Source organism: Gorilla gorilla, chromosome 8 (genome assembly GCF_029281585.2).
Source record: "Gorilla gorilla gorilla isolate KB3781 chromosome 8, NHGRI_mGorGor1-v2.1_pri, whole genome shotgun sequence".
NCBI classification, from domain to species: domain Eukaryota; kingdom Metazoa; phylum Chordata; class Mammalia; order Primates; family Hominidae; genus Gorilla; species Gorilla gorilla.
In genome coordinates, this window is record NC_073232.2 from 95,090,692 (window position 1) to 95,114,384 (window position 23,693).

General features: G+C 38.8%; 1 protein-coding gene across 8 annotated transcripts in view; it reads left to right on the forward strand.

Moving 5' to 3' along the window:
• The window catches only part of NRG3 (neuregulin 3), a 1,121,069-nt gene that overhangs the window by 845,838 nt on the left and 251,538 nt on the right, over window positions 1-23,693 (forward strand). For all 8 annotated transcript variants that reach the window (XM_055353266.2, XM_031015502.3, XM_004049688.4 and 5 more), the window contains exon 3: window positions 22,199-22,272. In XM_055353266.2, coding sequence (XP_055209241.1) covers window positions 22,199-22,272 — 74 coding nt within the window. The remainder of the gene's footprint in view (window positions 1-22,198; window positions 22,273-23,693) is intronic.

The window sequence follows — 23,693 nt, forward strand, 5'->3', positions numbered from 1 at the left end:
TAATACACACAGAAAATGAACTTGAGATTCTTTTGATATAAATGCAATTCTGTAGGAATAATTTTAAAAACCCGAGTGATTGGCAGAATAATTATATAGAAAACAACGACAGGAAGACCTAAAGGTATGTAGAGAATATTTTCAGTTTTAATATTCAGGTAAGTTTTTTAATTGGGTTGGGTTAAGCATATACATATGTATACACACGTATAACATACACATATCTCATCTATATAGACACTTTCCCGTGAACCTAGTTGTTTTGCCCCCACACCCAATCCCCACCCACTCACATATCTAAATGTATCTCTGAATGCAGATCTGTTAAGGCAGGTGGGAACCTTAGAGTGAATATAGATCACTTGTAGCCTTCTCCACAAAGCATTAGCACTGAGACTCAGCATGCACACATTTCTACATGGCTGGTGGCCCCATCGAGGTCCTATTAAAAAGGGTACAGATATAGAGGATGTACAGTGCCCTGCTGATAAGAACTAAAATTCAAATCAGCTGCAGTGACCCCTGATAAATTAACATTTCTTTGTCCAAACCAAAATGAGGCCCTGACTCATTTCAGGAGAGGCACTTATAATTATTGAGGAAAGGTGTTAGGAAGAAATCACAGGCCCTAGAGACTCTCAACAATCTGTATCTATTCCAAGTCTAATAACATCATAGGAAGCAAATTAAGGTGGAAACTGATTGCTGCTGATTGCAAAGGTCTTTATATATAATTTAAATGATCCATAAAGAGCAACTGGTGGACTAGTCTCCAAAATAAATTATCCCGTAACAGGAAATTCAAATGTTTTGATCACTAGAATACAGATGATAAAATTACATAATATGAAAACATAATTTTAATATACATTTTACTGAGGAAAGTGGTTTCTATTTAATCAGTGAAAATAAGTTTATTAATATGGAATTGTATAGTCTTTCATTGGAACTAGTTATTTACTAGTTCTTTTATTGGTTAATGTGAGCTAAACATCAAACCAAATTCTGTACCACTTATTCCCAAAGACACCGAATGATAGAGTGGCAGTAATCAAAATAAAGAAAAAAATACAATACCTTAAAGATGTAGGTGCATTGAAATTAAGTAAGCTTTACATCTAGAAACAATTTTGGTCTATCTGAGGCTTGATTCTGAGCCCTGAGCTTGTATTATATAAATAATTTTTTATAATGAAAAGTGATCATGACTTTGGAATACTATGTAAGCAATGTTTTGGGCATTATCTGTTTCTCTAGTGGGTCCATCCATCCAGGTTCATTGGTTTGCAGAAAATATATAAAATGAAGCATTGGAAAAGCTTTTTTTTTTTTTTTTTTTTGAGATGGAGTCTTGCTCTGTCGCCCAGGCTAGAGTGCAGTGGCTTGATCTTGGCTCACTGCAAGCTCTGCCTCCCAGGTTCACGCCATCCTCCTGCCTCAGCCTCCCAAGTAGCTGGGACTACAGGCACCCGCCACCACGCTTGGTTAATTTTTTGTATTTTTAGTAGAGACAGGGTTTCACCACGTTAGTAGTAGATCGGGGTCTTGATCTCCTGACCTCGTGATCCGCCTGCCTCGACCTCCCAAAGTGCTGGGATTACAGGCGTGAGCCACCACCCCTGGCCGGAAAAGCTTTCACATAATCTCCAAGCACAGCAGGTTTTAAGTAATCTGAGTGTACAGGAATCTCTCAACCAAGGGGTTCTTGGGCTTCTACTGTAACACTCCCAGTGGCAGAGACCATTGTGTTTCTGTATGGTTCTATGGAAAAGTCTTTTTTTTTTTTTTTAATAGTGAGCCAATGTCTCTGTCCTTCCATTTCCACTCACCTGTATGTCAAAGCCTCACAAAACAAGCCCAAACTCAGTGTCCCAAGACAGCTATCAGCTGTGGGATAATAACCACCACACCCTCCTCCTGAAAAGGAGACTGACTCCAGTTATTCTATTCACTAACATGTTCCTCTGAATAATTCATTTTCAATGTCTCTGTTAAAGGAAGACATTTAAAAAAATAAAAATAAAGAGGACGAGATCTACATATAGTAGTCTGCTAGCTCCTATCTGATACACCCACTGGCTTTACCCTAATTTCAACTCAAATATCTCCCTTTCTCCCTTCAGCCTAGGAGTGAGATGGTTTCATTCTGTTGTCAACTCCTATTTTACTTTATCATCCCTTGCTTAGCTTCTGACTCTTTCTTCACATGTGCAATCAATTGTCTTTATTAAAAGATACTTGAAGAGGTTTCTGTTGTGGTTTCTGTATACCAAGAACACGATGATCATATTTGTGATTCTGATTACCTATTCTTTGAGGTTCAATGTCTACTTCTTGTTTAAAGCAACTGTTAGTATTGACATTAAAAGTTCTACTATATAAATTGACATCTGTGGACAAAAGAAAAGTAATTTAAAAGTTTTTCAATTTTTGACAATGAAAACTCATGGTCAAAAAGGCCTAGACACAAGTCACAGCTGCAAACCTTATTTGCTTTGCGACTTGCTCAAATTATTCCAAATCTCCATTTTCCATATTTAAAATAACAAAACAATGCTGACTTAACAACACAGGGCGGAATATGTAGGTAATTATGTCAAGTGTCTAGCACAGAATCTGGAAAATTGTAGGCACTTGATAAATATGACTTCTGCCGTTTCTACATAAAATGATGTAGATTAATTCCAAGAGCCCCAGTCACTTCTTATTTACTTCTGACAAATGATTTTTTTCTAAAGTACTAATTATAAAATTGACTAATGATGTTGTAGCCTAGGGAAGTTTTAGAGTAGGTCATTAAAGTTGTAATTGTAGTGCAAATTTTTTTAGATCGAGGTCTGATAATAAATCCCCCAGAAACCTTTATATAATGTAGCTTTCTTTGTTTAAAACCAAGGCACAGAATGAAAAAAACTAGAGCTTTGTGTCTTCAAAAACGTTTATGAGCTTTATAAGTAATGAGTAGGCATGGCTCTCTTTTGTGCACCAGACCAGGGCCATTAGAAGAAATGAGTGCCCAGAGGGGATAAATCACTCTCCCCAAAGTGCTGTGAGGAAGTAGTGAATGGGAGTGTGTATATCTGTGCACATGCAGTTGTGTGAGGGTGACAGTGTTTGTGGTGGAGGTGTGTGTATTGGAAGTAATAGTGTAGATTCCAAAAGAAGATGGATGCAGAGGTTTGCTATTCTAGTTTTGATAAATTTAAGATCTCTATTATGTGGAATGATTAGGGGAAAAACCTTTTGCTGTTAGTGTTACAAAAGCATGCGTGAGTGTTTATGTTCTATAGATAAAGATACATACCTTAATGTATGCTATACAGAATATATGGCCAAGCCAGCTGATCTGTAAACCTGTGTGCTCTTAGATCCATGTCCTGGCCCTTCTTCTATTCTGTTCCCTATTTCAGAGCACCACATTTCTTAGGCTGTCTTGACCAATGGCTTTGAGGGGAGTTGGCCAGTAGGAAGCACTAAATGTGAAGGCTGTCTATCTTTCTGTTTTGTCTGTTTTTCTGGTTCACTTCCAACAGCAGCTAGGTTCATCTAGGGTTTCAGCTCCTGTCTGATAGACCCATTGGTTTTACTTTTGTCTCTGTGACTCAGACGTCTCCCTTTCTCCCTTCAGCCTAGGGATGAGAATGGCTTCATGCTGTTGCCAGTCCCTGTTACTTTATCATCCGCTGCTTAGCTTCTTGCCACTTCTTCAGCTGTGTAGTCAATTGTCTTTATTAAATTTTCTCATTTCAGATACTTAAAGAAGTTTCTGTTTTCTGGGTATACCAACTCTTGCTTTCTCAGTATATTTAATATTGAGTGAGCATATGAATTGAGAGATTAGGATATTAGTACATATTAAATCTAAATCTATATTAAATATCGCTGTAATTTTCCTTTAGACATTTTCAGAATGACTTAACTGTGCCATTAAGTGACTGTGGGAAATCATTAAACTCGTTGTCTTACTTTAACCTTTATCTGTACAATAAGTCTAAAATGATAGGCTTGACTTACCTCAAAAGATAGTTAAGGCTGGGCACAGTGTCTCATGCCTGTAATCCTAGCACTTTGGGAGGCCGAGGTGGGCTGATCACCTGAGGTCAGGGGTTCAAGACCAGCCTGGCCAACATGGCAAAACCCCATCTCTACTAAAAATACAAAAATTAGTTGGGTGTGGTGGCGCATTCCTGTAATCCCAGCTACTTGGGAGGCTGAGGCAGGAGAATCACTTGAACCCGGGAGGCAGAGGTTGCAGTGAGCTGAGATTGTGCCACTGCACTCCAGCCTGGGTGACTGGTCTCAAAAAAAAAAACAAAACTAACAAATTAATAATAAAATGGAGCACTTGAGAAATATGCATAACACTGTGTAAGTGCTCAAGAGCAATAAGAGAAAGAGAAATAAACATAAGTCTCCATTGTTGGTTTAATGTTGAAATCAAATCCAAGCTTTAACATATGCTTTTCATGTGCCCTAGAACACCGAGGTTGATTCAACTTCAATCTCTAAACCTGCAAAATAGTGGTAACAACATCTCCTTCTCAACAGTGTCATGAGGGTTACTTTACCTAACCTTTGTAATGCTCTCAGCACATGGGGATTGCATAGAATGGGTCTTCAAGGAGGTTGGTTCTTTCTTCATCTATTCCTCAGCAAGATGTAGAAGTTCTTTCTGATAGCACTCCCTGGTCAATTTATTCCTAAGTAAAACACATATATAGGAGTATTTTATATATATATATATATCACCCATCACTTGATTAACTGAATCTCTCTCTCTCTTTTAGCAGAAACTAATCACGATGTATTTATTGAGTTCAAGTCACTGCTCATCTCTGAGATTCCATTTCAACTTGTCAAACACTCCAGTTAAATAATATTCCTCTGAATTTCACTTTGAATTTACTGTATATGGATATCTATTTAATTTTTGCCAACTTACTTGTTCCAGGTTGCATTTTGCTTTGTTTTTTATTTTTATTTATTTGTTTTTGTTTGTTTGTTTATTTATTTTGAAACAGAGTTTCACCCTTTTTTTTTTTTTTTTTTTGAGATGGAGTCTCCCTCTGTCACCCAGGCGGGAGTGCAGTAGCGTGATCTCCGCTCACTGCAAGCTCCGCCTCCCAGGTTCACGCCATTCGTCTGCCTCAGCCTCCCGAGTAGCTGGGACTACAGGTGCCCGCCACCATGCCCGGCTAATTTTTTGTATTTTTTTTTTTAGTAGAGGTGGTGTTTCACTATGGTATTCAGGATTGTCTCGATCTTCTGACCTCGTGATCCGCCTGCTTCAGCCTCCCAAAATGCTGGGATTACAGGCGTGAGCCACCGCGCCCGGCCTTGAAACAGAGTTTCACTCTTGTCGCCCAGGCTGGAGTGCAATGGCACGATCTTGGCTCACTGCAACCTCCACCTCCCGGGTTCTGTCAATACTCCTGCCTCAGCCTTTCGAGTAGCTGGGATTACAGGCGCCCTCCGCCACACCTGGCTAATTTTTGTATTTTTAGCAGAGGCGTGGTTTCACGATGTTGGTCAGGCTCGTCTGGAACTCCTGACCTCAGGTGATCTGCCCATCTCAGCCTCCCAAAATGCTGGGATTACAGGCGTGAGCTACCACACCCAGTTCTTCTTTGTTTTAATGAAAGGTCAACAATTTTATGCATATCACTATTTGAAAGAATATCCCCTACGGTGCCTTCTGTAGCTTACCTATCCTTACACATGTGTTTGTGTAATTTGCCCAGTTTCCACATGACATTCAGATTTAGAATGGTATGTCTCATTATACAATCTTGCCCAAGCTAGTGACTTTGATATTGCCACCTCTTTTTGACCTTGCTTTGTTACAAGAAAAAAAAAAAAAAATGGGAGGGGACATGTTACCCAAACTCTAGCCAGTTGAATTGTGCTGACTGCTTTCCAAAAGAACATATGTTCTCATTGGAAAGATTCAGAAAAATTTGGCATCAGGGATGGCATGTGGAATTTAGGAATAAGTCTTTGCTTTTTAAGAGGAAGTATAAAATAGAAGAAAGTACATTGAATTTAGAAACAGAACATGTGGGGCCTAGTTGTTGTTCGACCCCTTATGCCCTTTGATGTCTTAGGTAAGTCCCTCATCTTTGTTGAAACATGCTCTTTATTATTTCTTCTATCTCCACAATTCCATGGTATTAGAAAATGTTTATATTTGAGACAAAACCTGCACTTGCATCTATCTGCTTTAATTTGAATATTATATTTTTGTGTCTAAGATAGGCTATAATATTGAGTGATTCTTGGTATTGAAAATCAAAGGAAGATGAGACATTATAAATGGGTCATAGTCAACAAAGCAAAGAATGTGCAACATTTATTAAAACTATTTGATCCATCTTATATTGCATCATCATTTAGTGTATTTTTTAGTTTTAAAAATGCAAAAAAATATAGATGTGGTCATAATGAAAAGCAATCAGTTATGGACCTATTTTTCTGCTCCAAGCCCCCACCCCTAATCTCCTCATTCACACCCTGAGCCCAACACACACAGGATAGCTTATTAAATCACTTCATTTGGGGTTTTTCTGGTTGTTAATTTCACATATATAAATAGCACACTAAGCCTCTATTTCTTGCTTTATCTACTTTAGATATGGAGCATTGATTTTCTACTGATAATGAGAATGAAAGTCATTTACTCCACACCCCACTTCTTCTGTCTCCTCCCTGACTTTATCATTATTCTCAGTTTCCAAAGTTGGTCTTCATGGCACACCTAATTGAAGATAATAGTATAGTTAAGAAACAGGGCTTACTGTGGAAAGCAGTTTGGAGATTTCTCAAAGAACTTAAAACAAAACTACTGTTCAACCCACCCGTCCCGCTACTAGTATATATATATTTAAGAGAAAATAAATTGTTCTACCAAAAGACCCATGCACTTGCATGTTTATCACAGCACTATTCACAACAGCAAAGACATGGGGCAAGGGTTGAAAAACTAACCATTGGATACTATGCTTCGTACCTGGGTAATGGGGTCGATTGAACCTCAAAATCTCAGCATCATGCAAAATACCCATGTTACAAACGTGCATATGTACACCCTGAATCTAAAATAAAAGTTTAAATTATCAGAAAACAAACAGAAAATATATTTGAAAAATATTTGTATCATTAACGTAAATCCATGTTGAAATGATAAAACATTTTGCCAATAAAAGTAATTTTAACTTGGAAAAAAAATAGAATGATAGTCTATAAATGTGTGATAATTCCTGAAGCCTTTGGAAAATACGATAAATTTTAAAAATAAGATTTAATGATTTGTCTTTAAAAACATAAATAGTCCAGGCGTGGTGGCTCACGCCTGTAATCCCAGCACTTTGGGAGGCCGAGGCGGGCAGATCACTTGAGGTCAGGAGTTTGAGACCAAACTGGCCAACATGGTGAAACCGCATCTCTACCAAAAATACAAAAATTAACCAGGCATGGTGGCACACACCTGTAATCCCAGCTACTTGGGAGGTTGAGACAGGAGAATTACTTGAACTTGGGAGGTGGAGGTTGCAGAGAGCTGAGATTACACCACTGCGCTCCAGCCTGGACGACAGAGCGAGACTCCATCTCAAAAAAAAGTAAATAAATAGAAAAAATTTAAAAAATAAAAGCATAAATGAATGAATTGATGAGTAAGTAAATAGCTTAGCTTCAGAAAAAAAAGAAAAAAAAAAAGAAACAGGAATTTTTGTATAAAATTAAGATTGCTCTAGTTATATAATTCCCTGTTTTTCCCCCAACAAATTTTCAAACTTACAGTAACAATTATATTTGACTGAGTGCCAATTTAAACCTATCGGCCTATGCTATTTTTTTTTTTTAAGACTAGACCTCCCTTTCATCTCAGTCTGAGGTACATGAGGCTTTTAATATGAAATCGCTTTCCATTCGGTCCAAAGCTTCCTTGTTGCTGATGAATGTCATACATAATGAAAGATTATATCCATTTATCCTCAGCAGTAAATCATTTATCACACAAGGGGGATATATTATTGTGAATTCTGATCAAAGCTGCCCACTTCCTTTAGCCGGCAGAAATGCTGCACCCTGTTAGTTGATTGTACAATATCCTGGGAGAAATAGGGAAAATTATGCTGTTGAATGAGGGTTTGGCAACTCTAGGGGTTTCTAAAATGCCTTGTGGAAAAATCATGTTTCATGTAGAACCTTCTATGATTCAGGCATGTGAGCTGTAAAAGTCTTATTTTGCCTTCTTCGCTTAATTAAATCAGAAGGATGTGGGACTTTTTTCAGCTTGCTCTGTGATGTCTGCAAACAGATTCCTGAATGACACCCTGTGGACACTTTGCCCCCTTTTTTAGAGAGACAATAATTATTACCACTTCTTTTTGAAGCATGCTGCGAGTGGTTTTATCAGTTGTTTGCTAATGAGCTCTGTCTCTCCTTTATAATGTCAATCATAAGGATGCCTTTTAAATACAACTTATCTCCCAGATTTATTTTCTTTTCACTCTTCCTGATCAAGGTACGTACTGTTTTGCTTCAGGGAATCACCTACACAACCCAGGCAGAGAAGGCTGGCCTCTTCGATCTCTTGTGGATAACACACTCTCTTCTTCTGAGAACAGAGCTTTCCAAAAAGGACATTGCCACCCTCCAGATGAGTCTCTTCTTGTGTTTTATCTGTGATTTTAGGTTATCATTGCCCTCTGTTACACATCTGTATTCACTGCTTTTCAAATTCAATAGCATGTAAGAGCCTCAGTATTAAAATTATCCTGAGTCAAGTGAGATACAGAATGAAGCAGGAACAATAGGTCTTTTCTTCCTTCCTTCTCTCTTGGGCTTCTGGCCAGCATGCTGGTATGGTTTATTCAGATTTTATGCAAAGCTTTACCTGGCAATTCACCAAATCAAGTCAGAAACCTGCACCTAACATTTATAAACAACATTTCTTCATTTGATCATCACCTTATTCTTGAAGTAGCTTTCAGTGCTTTGGCTATTTAAGAAGTCAGTATTGAAATTCATATTCTACCCTTGCACACTGTGTGAGCTCACTATATCCCTTGTGTGGTGTATAGAGGAAGTATAATTTTCCCCAAGTGCCTTATCTTTAAAACAAGAGATAGCTAAATTGATCAGAATGGGATATCGTTATAGGAAAAATAGTATACATTAAACTTTAGGTGTTCCTGTTAATAGTTCTTACTACCGTGACTATTCAGATTATTGTATTCCAACATAGGTAAAATTGATGGATTTAGCAAATGAAATACAGTACACCTGTTCACATCTGAATTTCAGATAAACAATGAATGCATTTTTAGTATAAGTATGTCCCAAATATTGCTTCTAGGACACACACAAAAAATTGTTGTTTATCTGAAATTCAGATCTGAACAGGTGTACTGTATTTTACCTGGCAACCCTACATATAGTAGAATTCACGTTCTAGTCTTTGCTAGTCTGTAGATATTACGTTCCCCAACTTGGTAACTCCTGTGAACTGAATTGTACTGCCCCTACCCTGCTATTCACACGGCGAAGCCCTAACTCCCAATGAGACTGTATTTGGAGATAGGATCTTTAGGGGAAAATTAAGGTTAAATGAGGTCACAAGGATGGGGCCTTAATCCTGTATCACTGTGGGCTTATAAAAAGAGAGAATCTCTCTTAGGTGAGGACTCAGCAAGAAGGTGGGGTCTGCAACCCAAGGAGAGAGCCCTCATCAGAACCCAATCATGCTGCACCTGAATCTTGGACTTCTAGTCTCCAGAAATTTGGGAAAATAAATATCTGTTGCTTAAGCCACCTGGTCTATGGTATTTTGTTACAGCAGCCCAACCTGATTTATACAGTAACTTTAGGATGTCTTACTAGGGCACAGTTTTATGTTTCTTGCTGAACTGAGATCTAGCAAGCATAGTCATTACCTTTGATATGGTTTGGCTGTGTCCCCACCCAAATCTTATCTTGAATTGTAACTTCCATAATTCCCATGTCATGGGAGGGACCCAGTGGGAGGTAATTGAATCATGGGGGCGAGTCTTTCCCATGCTGTTCTCATGGTAGTGAATGGGTCTCACAAGATCTGATGGTTTTATAAATGGGAGTTGCCCTGCCCTGCACAAGCTCTCTTTTTGCCTGCTGCCATTCATGTAAGATGTGACTTGCTCCTCCTTGCCTTCTGCCATGATTGTGAGCCTCCCCAGCCATGTGGAACTGTAAGTCCATTAAACCTCTTTTGTAAATTGCCCAGTCTCAGGTATGTCTTTATCAGCAGAGTGAAAATGGACTAATACATTAAATTGTTACCAGTAGAGTGGGACACTGCTGAAAAGATACCTGAAAAATTGGAAATAACTTTGGAACTGGGTAACAAGCAGAGGTTGGAACAGTTTGGAGGGCTCAGAACTAGAAAGGAAAACACAGGAAAGTTTGGAACTTCCTAGAGACTTGTTGAATGGCTTTGACAAAAATGCTGATAGTGATATGAACAATAAGGTCCAGGCTGAGGTGGTCTCAGATGGAGATGAGAAACTTGTTGGGAACTAGAGCAAAGCTGACTCTTGTTATGTTTTACAAAGAGACTGGTGGCATTTTTCCCCTTCCCTAGATATTTGTGCAACTTTGAACTTGAGAGAGATAATGTAGGGTATCTGGTGGAAGAAATTTCCAAGCAGCAAAGCATTCAAGAGGTGACTTGGGTGCTGTTAAAGGCATTCAGTTTTATAAGGGAAGCAGAGCATTAAAGTTCAGAACATTTGCAGCCTGACAATGCAATAGAAAAGAAAATTCAATTTTCTGAGGAGAAATTCAAGTTGGCTGCAGAAATTTGCATAAGTAACAAGGAGCCGAATGTTAATCCCCAAGACAATGGGGAAATGTCTCCAAGGTATGTCGGAGATCTTCACGGCAGCCCCTCCCATCACAGGCCTGGAGGCCTAGAAGAAAAAAAATGGTTTTGTGGGCCAGGCCTAGGGCCCCTCTGTTATGTTCAGTCTAGGGACTTGGTGCCCTGCATCCCAGCTGCTCCAGCCATGACTAAAAGGGGCCAAGGTACAGCTCAGGCCATGGCTTCAGAGGGTGCAAGCCCCAAGCCTTGGCAACTTCCATGTGGTGTTGAGCCTGCAGGTACACAAAAGTCAAGAATTGAGGTTTGGAAACCTCCGCCTAGATTTCAGAGGATGTATGCAAATGCCTGGATGTCTGGGCAGAAGTTTGCTGCAGGGGCAGGATGCTCATGGAGAACCTCTGCTAGGGCAGTGCAGAAGGGAAATGTGGGGTTGAGGCCTTCACACAGAGTCCCTACTGGGGCACTGTCTAGTGGAGCTGTGAGAAGAGGGCCACTGTCCTCCAGACCCCAGAATGGTAGATCCACCAATTGCTTGCACTGTGCACCTGAAAAAGCTGCAGACACTCAATGGCAGCCCAAGAAAACAGCTGGGAGGGATGCTGTACTCTGCAAAACCACAGAGATGGAGCTGCCCAAGACCATAGGAACCCACCTCTCACATCATTGTGACCCAGATGAGAGACATGGTATCAAAGGAGATCATTTTGGAGCTTTAAGATTTGACTGCCCTGCTGGATTTTGGACTTGCATGGGACCTGTAGCCCCTTCATTTTGGCCAATTTCTCCCATTTGAAACAGCTGTATTTACCCAATGCCTGTGCCCCCAGTGTATCTAGGAAGTAACTAATTTGGTTTTGATTTTACAGGCTCATAGGCAGAAGGTACTTGCCTTGTCTCAGATGAGACGTTGGACTGTGGACTTTTGAGTTAATGCTGAAATGAGTTAAGACTTTGGGGGACTGTAGGGAATGCATGATTGTTTTTGGTTTTGAAATGTGAGGTCATGAGATTTCAGAGAGGTCAGGGTGGAATAATATGGTTTGGCTGTGTCCCCACCCAAATCCCATCTTGAATTGTAACTCCTGCAATTCCCACATGTCATGGGAGGGAGCCAATGGGAGGTAATTGAATCGTGGGGTCTGGTCTTTCCTATGCTGTTCTCATGATACTAAATGGGTCTCACAAGATCCGATGGTTTAAAAATGGGAGTTGCCCTGCACAAGCTCTCTTTTTACCTGCTACGATCCATGTAAGATGTGACTTGTTCCTCCTTGCCTTCTGCCGTGATTGTGAGACCTCCCCAGCCATGTGGAACTGTAAGTCCATTAAACCTCTTTCTTTTGTAAATTTCCCAGTCTTGGGTATGTCTTTATCAGCAGGGTGAAAACAGACTAATACAACCTTTCTAGTCTGGACATGTCAGTCAATTACTCTTCTGATTCTGAGCAAGTAGGGACAAGTGAAGGAATCTCCCAATGGTTGTCCCTTAAATGTCAAATTCTATGATTGGCTAATTTCTCAATTTTGATCATATCATAAATCAGAACAATAAAGAGAAATCATGGGGGGTAGATGTGACAATGAACCCAGCCTACTATTGGTTGAAAAATATTAAAGGCACTGATGGGAACATTTAATTAAGTAGACAAATGGGGGAGATAGCCTGACTGTCCTCTGACTTTGCTGTTAGCATCTAAATCTACCTAAATTATTTGATTATTGGATGTATTTACAAGGAATAAGGGCAGTGTTTGTGTGTGTGTGTGTGTGTAAAGGTACACAGAGCATGTACTAAATCAAGATTCAGTAACCCCATTTAGAAAGGAGCACCTGAGACTTCTGAGAGGTTAATCACAGGCCTCCATCACCCTTCTAAGTGGCAGAATTGGAGACCATCCTGCAGCCAAAGACATGCCTTTTCCTCCATAACTGACCACCTACCTTGAAAACTGGAATCTCACATTTTTCACAATAGATCTTTTGTATACTAAGAAATCAGTAACAGTGCATTTCCTCAAATTGACATGAAGCAAAATTTCATCCATCTTCCAACAACCTGTCATTGTTACCCCTCTAAACCTTTTCTTCTTCATAAGGGCAATTATTATTTTATTACCTCTGGTATGATATTAAAATTATGAAGACTTTCCTCCAAGGGGCCACCATATTACTGTCTCATTTACATTCTTATACTAAAAATAGATTTTTTTTTATACCAGATGTGGTAAAATCAGAGCTAAGTTAGACAGAATGGGTGATTCCTCCCACATAGCTGCTCTGGAGAACATCGCTGTGCACCCTGAAGTGTACAGGGTGTTCATGCCCATGATAGGTGTTTTAGTTTTGTTAATGAGGTGGTGAGGTTGAGGTGAAGCTCATGACTAAGTAGAGGCAGAAATCTCTATAAAGACCAAACGTTTATTCAGACTGATGTGAGAACTCTTTAGCCTCTGATTCTCCAAGAACAAATGTGTCATAATTAGAAGTAAAAAATTGATGTGAATGGGTTGCTGTTTCCCAGGTACTAAAAGTGACCAATGAAGTGTACGGCTAGCTGCTGGACACAAGTCCCTGATACTCAAGGCCTGGTTGAGAAGACCTTGTAGTTGAGCAAACTCATTTGTTATTGTATTTTTTAACTCATCAAACTTGAGCTCGTTCTTTTTCTTTTCCTTTTTTGTGGCTCAAATAGTGATGCATGCAGCACAACACCTGGATTTGGGCAAATGATTTTAAATTCACACGTAAAAACCATAGCAATTTTATGATGAATTGGCCTCCATCTACTTCTGAATTTAAACTTTGCTAAAGGGAAAATCCCTACATTTTCTTTTCTTTTCTTTTCTTTTTTTTTTTTTTTTTGAGACGGAGTCTCGCTCTGTCACCCAGGCTGGAGCACAGGGGGGCGATCTCGGCTCAATGCAAGCTCTGCCTCCCAGGTTCTGGCCATTCTCCTGCCTCAGCCTCCCAAGTAGCTGAGACTACAGGTGCCCACCACCGTGCCTGGCTAATTTTTTGTATTTTTAGTAGAGACAGGATTTAACTGTGTTAGCCAGGATGGTCTCGATCTCCTGACCTTGTGATCCGCCCGCCTCAGCCTCCCAAAGTTCTGGGATTACAGGTGTGAGCTACCGTGCCTGGCCAATCCCTACATTTTCTTAAAATTTAAGATATAATTCTATTAGCAAGAAACGTCAGAGTGACATTTTAAGCAATGCTTGCATCAGACAAGAAATGTATGATGTATTTGAAATCTATTGACAACACATTGGAAAACCTTCAAGAGTTCTAAAGCAGCCATTACTCTGAAATTTCAAATAATCCCATTTTAGATCCTTTCAATTATAGTTAAGAGGATTTTGTAAAGGCTGTACCTGTAGCCAGTCTGTAGGTAATTTTAATAACAAGTGGTTAACTTAAAGATCTTCCTGTATTAATTAGTGTTCTTTTTTAAATAAGAATTATTAATTAAATTCTCAATTCAGCAAAAGAAACCTTATTCTTTAATCAATGTCACAAAATTCTCCATAGTCAAACTTAGATCTCAGTTTCCGTGATGAGTGGCTGGGGAAAGGAATGCGTTCTCCCAGCATTAATACCTTTTGAGCCAATAACTCTAGGCTGTAGATCCTTAGCTAGAAACGTTTTTGTCCACCCAGAACACACTTTGCATTTAGACTGAGGCCTCCTTTGAAATTCTGGCTCCTACATTTCCCATCTCCTTGACACTGGGCAATTCAGTTTTCCTTGCTGAGAATCCATCCTCTGTTTTTTGTTTGTTCATTTTGGTTTTGGTTTTGGCTTTTAAATCGAGGGTAGTCTGCAGTCAAGAAATATCACTGGAAGCTGGGTGCGGTGGCTCACGTCTGTAATCCCAGCACTTTGGGAGGCTGAGGCAGGCGGATGACTTGAGGTCAGGAGTTCCAGACTAGCCTGGCCAACATGGTGAAACCCCATCTCTACTAAAAATACAAAACTTGGCCAGGCATGGTGGCACATGCATGTAGTCCCAGCTACTGGGGAGGCTGAGGCAGGAGAATTGCTTGAGCCTGGGAGGTGGAGGTTACAGTGAGCTGAGATCGTGCCACTGCACTCCAGCCTGGGTTACAGAGAGATACTCTGTCTCAAAAAAAAAAAAAAGAAAGAAAGAAAGTGTCATTAGTCTTTGACCAATATTTCTCCAGTCCTTATCCAGCCCCAGTTCCTAGTAATCACCATTCTACTCTCTGCTTCAGTGAGTTCAACTTTTTTAGATTCCACGTATACGTGATAACGTGGTATTTGTCTTTCTGTGCCTGGCTTATTTCACTTAACATAATGCCTTCCAGGTTCATTCATGTCACAAATGACAGAATTTCCTTTTTTTCTCTAAAGCTGAATAGTATTCCATTGTGTATATGTAGATACCATATTTTATTTATCTATTCATCTGTTGATGAATGTTTAGGTTGATTCCATTTCTGGGCTATTGTGAATAGTGTTGATATAAGCGTAGGAATGTAAATATCTCTTCCACATACTAATTTTATTTCCTTTGTCTATATATCCAGTAGTGGGACTGTTTAATCATATGGTACTTCTATTTTAAATTTTCTGAAGAATCACCATTCTATGTTCCATAATGGCTTTACTAATGACATTCACACCAGCAGTGCACAGGAGGAATAATTTCAAGAAATCTACTGCATAATATAGTTATGACTATAGTTAATAACAATGTACTATATACCTAAAAAATTGCTAACAGTAGACATTAAGTGTTCTCACCACAAATAACGTAAGGTACAATATAGGTTAATAGCTTGATTTAGCCATTCCACATTGAATACATATTTCAAAACATCATGTTTTAAAACATTAAAACATCATGTTGTACATTATAAATATATATAATTTTTATGTCATAAAAAAAGAAATGTCATTATCATTCTTTAGTGACAATTCACCTGAAGTCTTCTTACCCATAGTTGATGAGTGTCTTTTTAAATTATAAAGCTCAGGAAGTATGCCTTTAAATCACTAACCAATATCTGTGATATGGTTTGCTTAAGAACATTTTTAGATTGGAGAATAATTTACAAATCTAGGTCTTTCATTTTTAAAATAAATCATGGTGTTAGTTCATGATATTTGGGCCATATTTTTAAATCCTAATCCTGGGAAAGGTGGTTAGGTATATGGCAATTTATGTCTCCACTGAATTTCCATACAGAATGCCAGAAGGTACCACAGATAAAGCAAGAGCTTTAAGGCCAATCCCAGCTGAGTTTGAATGTAGTTCAAGTACTTACTGGCTGTGTGGTTTTGGGGTAATATACTTAACCTTTCTCAATCTCTGTTTCTTCAGTTGAAAAGCTGGGATTATGCTTTCAAATTCAAATAATAATAAAAACTAACATTTCTTGAATGCTTATCATGCATCACAGGTATTGTATCATTTACTCCTAATAATAAATCCAGGGGGTGGCTACTGTTATCTGCATTTTACAAATAAAGAAAGGAGGCACAAAAAGGCAGAGCAGCCAGGCTTCAAAACCAGACAGAGCTCCAGACCACCTTGCCTCTCAAATGTAAACTTGAAATGCCAGACGATCTTTCCATTTTCCCCAACCAAGGACTGACACTGAGGCTGAGGAGAATTGGCAGAAGAGAGAGAAGAATATCTGGAGGGTTTGTTCCTTTTTCAAATCAGCATTTAATAGCCCTGTTAAACTGGCAGACGTGTATATTACTGACCATGTTTCTATTTTCCTGTAACACCAAAGAGTAAAGGCCATTTTTTTTTCCTATGAATAAAAGTTGTCACGGTCAGGAAATAAACCATACAGTTTGTCTACAACCATTTCTCTTGTGAAGCCAATTGATTTTGGCTAGTTAAAACTTTATGTCTAAAATCAAGGTCCAAAGAAGAAACTATGTATACCTTCTATAGCATTTATAAAGAGACCAGGCACTATGCAGGAATTGGAGCAAACATTTGAACATATTTGTATTCTTCATATATTTGTCTCTATAAATTATATAAAATCCATTTTTGTAGATACAGAGTATAAGATTCCTAGGCATAAAAATGACTAAAATGCAATTGTATATAATATCAGCTACCTGCACTTGTTTTTCTCCTTCCTAATACCATCTCATTTTTTGGGGGGGTTGAAACTGAGAAACAAAGATATTAAATAATTTTCCTAAAATATACCCATACAACTAAATGGGAAAGCCATAATATAAACCATCCCTCTTAATCATCATGATATTAATAAGGAAGACAGGTGCTAAGCAACCATACGTTGACTGGGCTATCTATGTAGATAATCAAGTCCCTAAGAATGAGGACAGAGTAGAATTGGAGAGTGTGACAGTGAAGCAATAATAACACCTTTCATCAATGAGTAAATGACCAGGAAATCCACAGATGTGGAGCAAGAGAGTAGCACAGTTCTCTCAATAGAACCATGTTAGTGTTGCTTGTTTTTGTATCTGTGTTGTTTTGTTTTCCTAACAAGAGGAAGAAGGAGAAATTGAAGAATGATCTGGAAATGTAGGGAGGCTGTTGATTATAACTGGGGGTTCAATTTTTCACTCATTGTCATATTATAAGCCGTAACTTAGTTGTTATTCAGGAAATAGGCTGAAAGACACTGGCAGATGAGAATTGTAGAGATGGGAATGCTCTGAAGTTAGCAGTGTGGCCAGGTGGCCAGGATAATCACTTTTAGCTGGCCAAAAGATGATCATTTCTGTGGGAACATCAGCAAGTGAGTGACCTGACCATTTTAAGTCTCTTCCTTAGGGTCCTCCACATCCAGCCTGGGTAATATGTTGCTCAATCTGCTTTACCACACCAGGCAAAACAAGTATTGAATTTCAACCAATGATCACAGATCTTGTATTGTCTCATCCTTGCTGGTACTGTTTGCTTTTCTCTGGCTCAATTGTTGCCTTTTAAAACTCTTTACTTAAACCAGCCACTGGGCTTTTCCTTGGGGACAATGTAGAAGAGGAAAACAATGATAGAAGGGGGTGGTTTTTATTTCAGGTACAGCTGGATAGGTGTGATGGGTCAGGGCAAAGCTCCAAGGATGTCAAGAGTAGAAATAGTGATGTCTACCTTTGAAACTACACAACTCCCTACACAACCAAGTGATTGGAGCTTTGAAAGCAATGCAGAGTAGAAAAGTAATAGAATATCAACCTAGTTAAGGCAAGATTTGCTGTGGGGAAGGGAAGGTCCTGAGCCTCTATTTGGCCCTGAGGCTTATCAACCTGATACTTCAGTTGGGCTCAGAAAGACTCCTGCCCCCTCCCCATTCCCTCCCTCCCATTGTGAGCGACCAATCTCTCTTATTCTGTGTTTTCTTACCATCTCTTCCACCACTTACCTGCTCTACTCTGCTTTGCACATGGTCTCCTCAACTATGCCCTTCCCTACAGCCTTTTAAATGTGGAAAAAAAACAAAACAAATAACATGATCAAGAACTTACTGGTTTCCAGGCCAAGTGCAGTGGCTCACACCTGTAAACCCAACACTTTGGGAGGCCAAGACAGGAGGATTGCTTGAGGCCAGGAATTTGAGACCAACTTCGGCAACCTAGCAAAACCCCCCTCTACAAAAAATTAAAAAAAAATAACTGAGTATGGTGGTGCACAATTGTAGTTTCAGCTACTCAGGAGGCTAAGGCTGTAGGATTCCTTGAGTCTAGGAGGTCAAGGCTGCAGCTAGCCACTGCACGCCAGCCTGGACAACAGAGTAAGACTCTGCCTCAAAAAAAAAAAAAAAAAAAAAAAAGAAGGGAAGGGAAGAAGGAAGGAGGGAGGAAGGAAGAAAGAAAGAAAGAAATTCACTGGTTTCCAATGTAACAAATCCTTTATCTCAAAGTAGATGTACACTTAGAATTGGAAACTTTTTAAAAAACAATTACAATGTCTCGGCTCTTGTGAACTGAGTTTGCTGTATGGTTATGTCACTGTGGATAATGATTTTCTCATTTTTTTACACAATGTTTATCAACTTTGGCTGTGCTTCCTCTCCTGAGCATGCTCCCTGTTTTGTAAAACAACTGGGGAACATTGAGATTTTTCATATAATTTCTGTGATGCCAGGCTCCTAAGGGATAAAGAAATACAAAGAACAGTGACTGGACAGATTGAGTGGAGCTTTGAAAGCAATACAGAGTAGAAAAATAATAGAATATCTACTATAATGACACATGCACAAGTGTTTTTATTGCAACACTATTTGCAATAGCAAAGACTAGGAACCAGCCAAAATGCCTATCAATGATAGACTGGATAAAGAAAATGTGGCCCATATACACCATGGAATACTATGCAGCCATAAAAAAGAATAAGTTCGTGTCCTTTGCAGGGACATGGATGAAGCTAGAATCCATCATTCTCGGTAAGCTATCACAGAAACAGAAAACCAAACACCACATTATCACTCATAAGTGGGAGTTGAACAATGAAAACACATGGACACAGGGAGGGGAACATCACACACCGGGGCCTGTCGGTGGGGTGGGTGGCTAGGGGAGGGATAGCATTAGTACAAATACTTAATGCATGTGAGGTTTAAAACCTGGATGTCGGGTTGGTGGGTGCAGCAAACCACCATGGCACATGTATACCTATGTAACAAACCTGCACATTCTGCACATGTATCCCAGAACTTAAAATAATAAAAAAAAAGAAAGATAATAGACTATTAGCCTGGTTAAGGCAAGATTTGTGTTTTTTAAAACATATATTCCCCATTAAAGACTACACATGTACTTCTTAATGTTATTAACTTTGTCATGTATTAAGATGAACAGAAAGGCATTTCTATTATATGGATTTTTTCTTATTCTTGTATCTTTCAAAAAGAAAAAAGAAAATAAAACAAACAAATACACACTCAACTCTCCCCCAAAAAACCAAAACAAAAACAAGCAATGCAATAATATTTCTCAAAAGATATGCTTGACACACTATCGGAAGTTCTGCCAACTTCAATCTATGCACTAGAAGTGCATTGAAAACTTTTATTCTTTGCTTCTTGTCTTTAATATTGTTGTAAATTCAATCCACTTCACTGGCATTACCTGCTAGCAACATTCCATCTTCACATTTGGATGAGTGTGAACTTGTCAAGGTGGTATATGTGCGATTTTTAATGGAAATTTTACTTTGTTATTCTTAAAACTGGGTGTCAATTAGCAGTGACTCGCCTCCTTAACAAAGGAACAGGGTTTGCTGCCTGCCCAGCCACACAGCCCCTGGGGGGCTTCCTAGCCTGGGCTAGGCTGCTGCAACATCATCACACTTTATTAGTTACAGCACAGAGTATGGAGGCAGGAGGAAAGTACTCACTATGCAATTTTCCTGATACCCCATGAGGCCTGAGCACCTCAGGGTGGGTTAGCACTCATGGAAAATCAGTTTAAGATGGGAAAATTTCAAACATCTTTCCTTATTTTCTTTCCCACGCACAAATAGAATAATGCATTTTAAGTAACAAAGAACACTTAAAAAGCAAAACAAAAACAAAAAGACACTTATCCTTAAAAGCCACCATCTCCTTAGGATATTCCTCTTATATTAAATAAGGATACAAAGAGTAAAGTGTACTTAAAATCTCTCACAAAGATTGGAAATAAAATCTTCAAAAAGTGAATGCATACAATAGCACATACGTAGGACATAACCCATTATTATTGGGAAATGAAAATGAGAGCACCATGGTACGATAATTCTGAATAAGAACAAGCTAATTACATTAGGGCAGCTTTCAGAAAACAAGAATTTATTTTTTTATGACAAATATGCCTCAGTACAAAGTACACAAAGTATTTTCTGACTCTTACTGTGATATGCCTACTTTATTTCAAGTAAAATAAATGAATTTTTAAAAGGTTATGAAAATATGTTTATGCTTTAAAAAAATCATTTCAGTAACATGTTGGGTATCTGGAATATCCATATATTGGAGGTCTGTGTTCTCAGTCTACAAGGAAAATTGCCAAATCCACTCTAGAGTGCCAGGCTTAAGAAGGTGTTGAAGAGTGCCTGCCCGATTACCTGAATTCCAATTTGGCTCACAATGAAAGATAGAAAAATTACCTCGATGCATTTCAATGTTGCTTCTCCCCTTGCAATAGACCTTATTTAATAGCTTATTACACTCAGAAAACAAAGCGTATTCTAAGGAAAGAACTCACGACTCATGGTTCCTGTCTCTTGACAGAACGGCCTCTTTGAATTCTTTTGTCAATTTCATAGATTTCTAACAAGCAGAGAATTGTTTTTTAAATCTGATTTTTTTTATGCCAGCAGCACTATTTCCTCCTCTTGAGTAGGACAGATTCATCCTATAAGCAACAATGGATGCCTCCCTGCTGAACTCGAGCATGACAGATTAAGCTTCGAGCAGACCAGTAAATGCCACCTCCCCACTTAACAAGGCTGTTCAGAGCCAGGCGTTTGGGGCCTCGCCGTATTTGTTCCTGGAACCACTGGCTGATGAGCCACTGCTGTCCGAGGTGGCCAAGCAGCCCTGATTGAGCGAGCTATGTGAAGACCCGACAGGGGCCTGGCAGGGCTGCGGGGGCATGCCTCATTTTTGGTGCTTCCAGGCAAATTCCTTGCCTCCAAATTGTGCCCGCCTCAGGACAGTTGGCTTGTACAATGCCTGGCAGAAAGTAGACACTTTGCACTTGTTTACTGAATATAAAAGAGAAAAATAGAGAGAGAAAAAATCTGAGTTTAGAGATGCCTTTCAGACCTTGCCAGATAAAATGCTGTTATTTCTGGCAAAGTGGTGAGGTGACACTGACTTGGAAGAATAACTAAGAGGTTAAAAAAAAAAAAAAGTAGGACTAACAGTGAACAAGCTAATAAAACACATGGAAACCAAATTAGTAGTAGCCAAAATCAATAATAGATCAATTATATTTCAAAATATCTTTTATTAGAAAATGGCACTTGCAATATGTTTCTAAATGCCTTTTAGAGACCAGTGTGTTGCATAAAGAAAAATACACCTGCATCCAGAATTATAATTTTAAGAACCATTATTTAGATTGCTGTGAGGTATCTTAAAATGCGATTCAATTTGCTCCTTAGATATTGCATATCAAACTGTAAAAGCAAAGCTACCTTGTTGGCTTTTTCCCTTTTTGGCAAAGAAATAGAATTGAGAATCTGCCTGTTGAGGTCAGAAACAGACTGAATCAAAAAATATGAAAGCATGAATGTACTGCTTTCACATTTATGTAATTGATGGCTATTTTACTTGTTGAAATCTTAAGTCTTTCACAACCACATGCGTATGTTTGTCATTTATCCCCTTTTCTCAGGTGCAAAGAAGGCTACCAAGGAGTCCGTTGTGATCAATTTCTGCCGAAAACTGATTCCATCTTATCGGATCCAAGTAGGTCAAGCATTTTTCTTCTCTCTAATGCGATATATAGGCAACGTTTATTCTGAGCAATGGTTGTTAACTCAGCTGAAAGCTATATTTCAGTCTTGTGTCTCTGAAAGCTGCCAAGGACAGAAGCTGATGGCAGATGTTGATGTTCAAAGCATCCTCAGAGCTGGCTCAGTCTAGGTCTTCTCTGACGATGAGGCCTGGCTTCCGGATTCCACCTTGAACCCCTGCTGGGAACTCCCAACAACCCGGGCCTCCTTAGCTTTCCTTCTGCCCAGCCACCTACCACCTCATTTCAAAAGCAGGGATCTAGAAAAATAACAGAGCTTATTATTTACCTGAAATAATGTTATGGAAACTACAGTATTATACTGCTTCTTACGCTTTGGTTGTTAATTTATTATAGTATTAAACCATACCTTACTAAAGTAAGAAAACGTGTACGAAATCATGTAAGAAGTTTTCAAGCAGACTTTGAAAACTCCATTTTTGGCACCACTATTTGCATATCAGTGATTACTGTCCTAAGGACAAATTATTTTTTCTCCATTCATGGAAGAAGACAATTTGCAGACTAAAAAATATGGCTAGTCATTAGTTTGTTTGTATGGGAGTAAAAGTAACCTTTTATGCTTAAATGCCCAATTCTAGTCAAATGTGAAATGTTTATCTTTAAAGAATTCTCTGTTCTTTCAATAGCTGCTAGAATTGAATCATGACTAAAAAATGGGGATTTTCATTGAATCAGCGATTTAGTTTAGTGAGGATAATGATAGACATTTTGCAATTGTAAAGGCCAAGTTATGGTTTTCTGAATATCATACATACGTAACACAGACTTCAGTAAAATATTTTGTACTGACTACGGACAGAGGTCACCCTGCCTGTGTCTGTGCGTTTTGCTGCATAATGAACGTGTCTAGGCATCTTCCAACGTCTTTTCAAAATGCATATTTTCATTTTCCCCTGAATTTCTAGCTACATTTACTCAAGTAAATGCAAAGTTATTTGAAAGAAAAAGGTTTTGTTTAATTTAATTTAATTCTATTTTATCTTGACGAAGCAATTCACCATACAGTAACTACTCTTTCTTTGCAAATTTAGCTTTCCTTGAGAAAAGTGAAGGTTGCCACAGGGATATCTCTATTTCCTGAAATGTGAGGCACAGTTCTCTAGGAATTACCCAAAGAGGATGGTATTACTGGAGTTTTTGGTATCTTATTTATCAAGTGATTTGGGCCACTTGCTAAGGTGGCCTCTGAAAGGGTATTCATGGTTATGATGTGAGACATATCTTTGGCATGTTAGGAAACTTGCATAAAATAATGGGCTTGCTGATTTCTTTCTTTTTCTTTCTCTCTCTTTTTTCCTCACTTTTCCTAATGTGTCTAGTTTTTCTCTTTGTTTTTCTTTCTCTCTTTTTT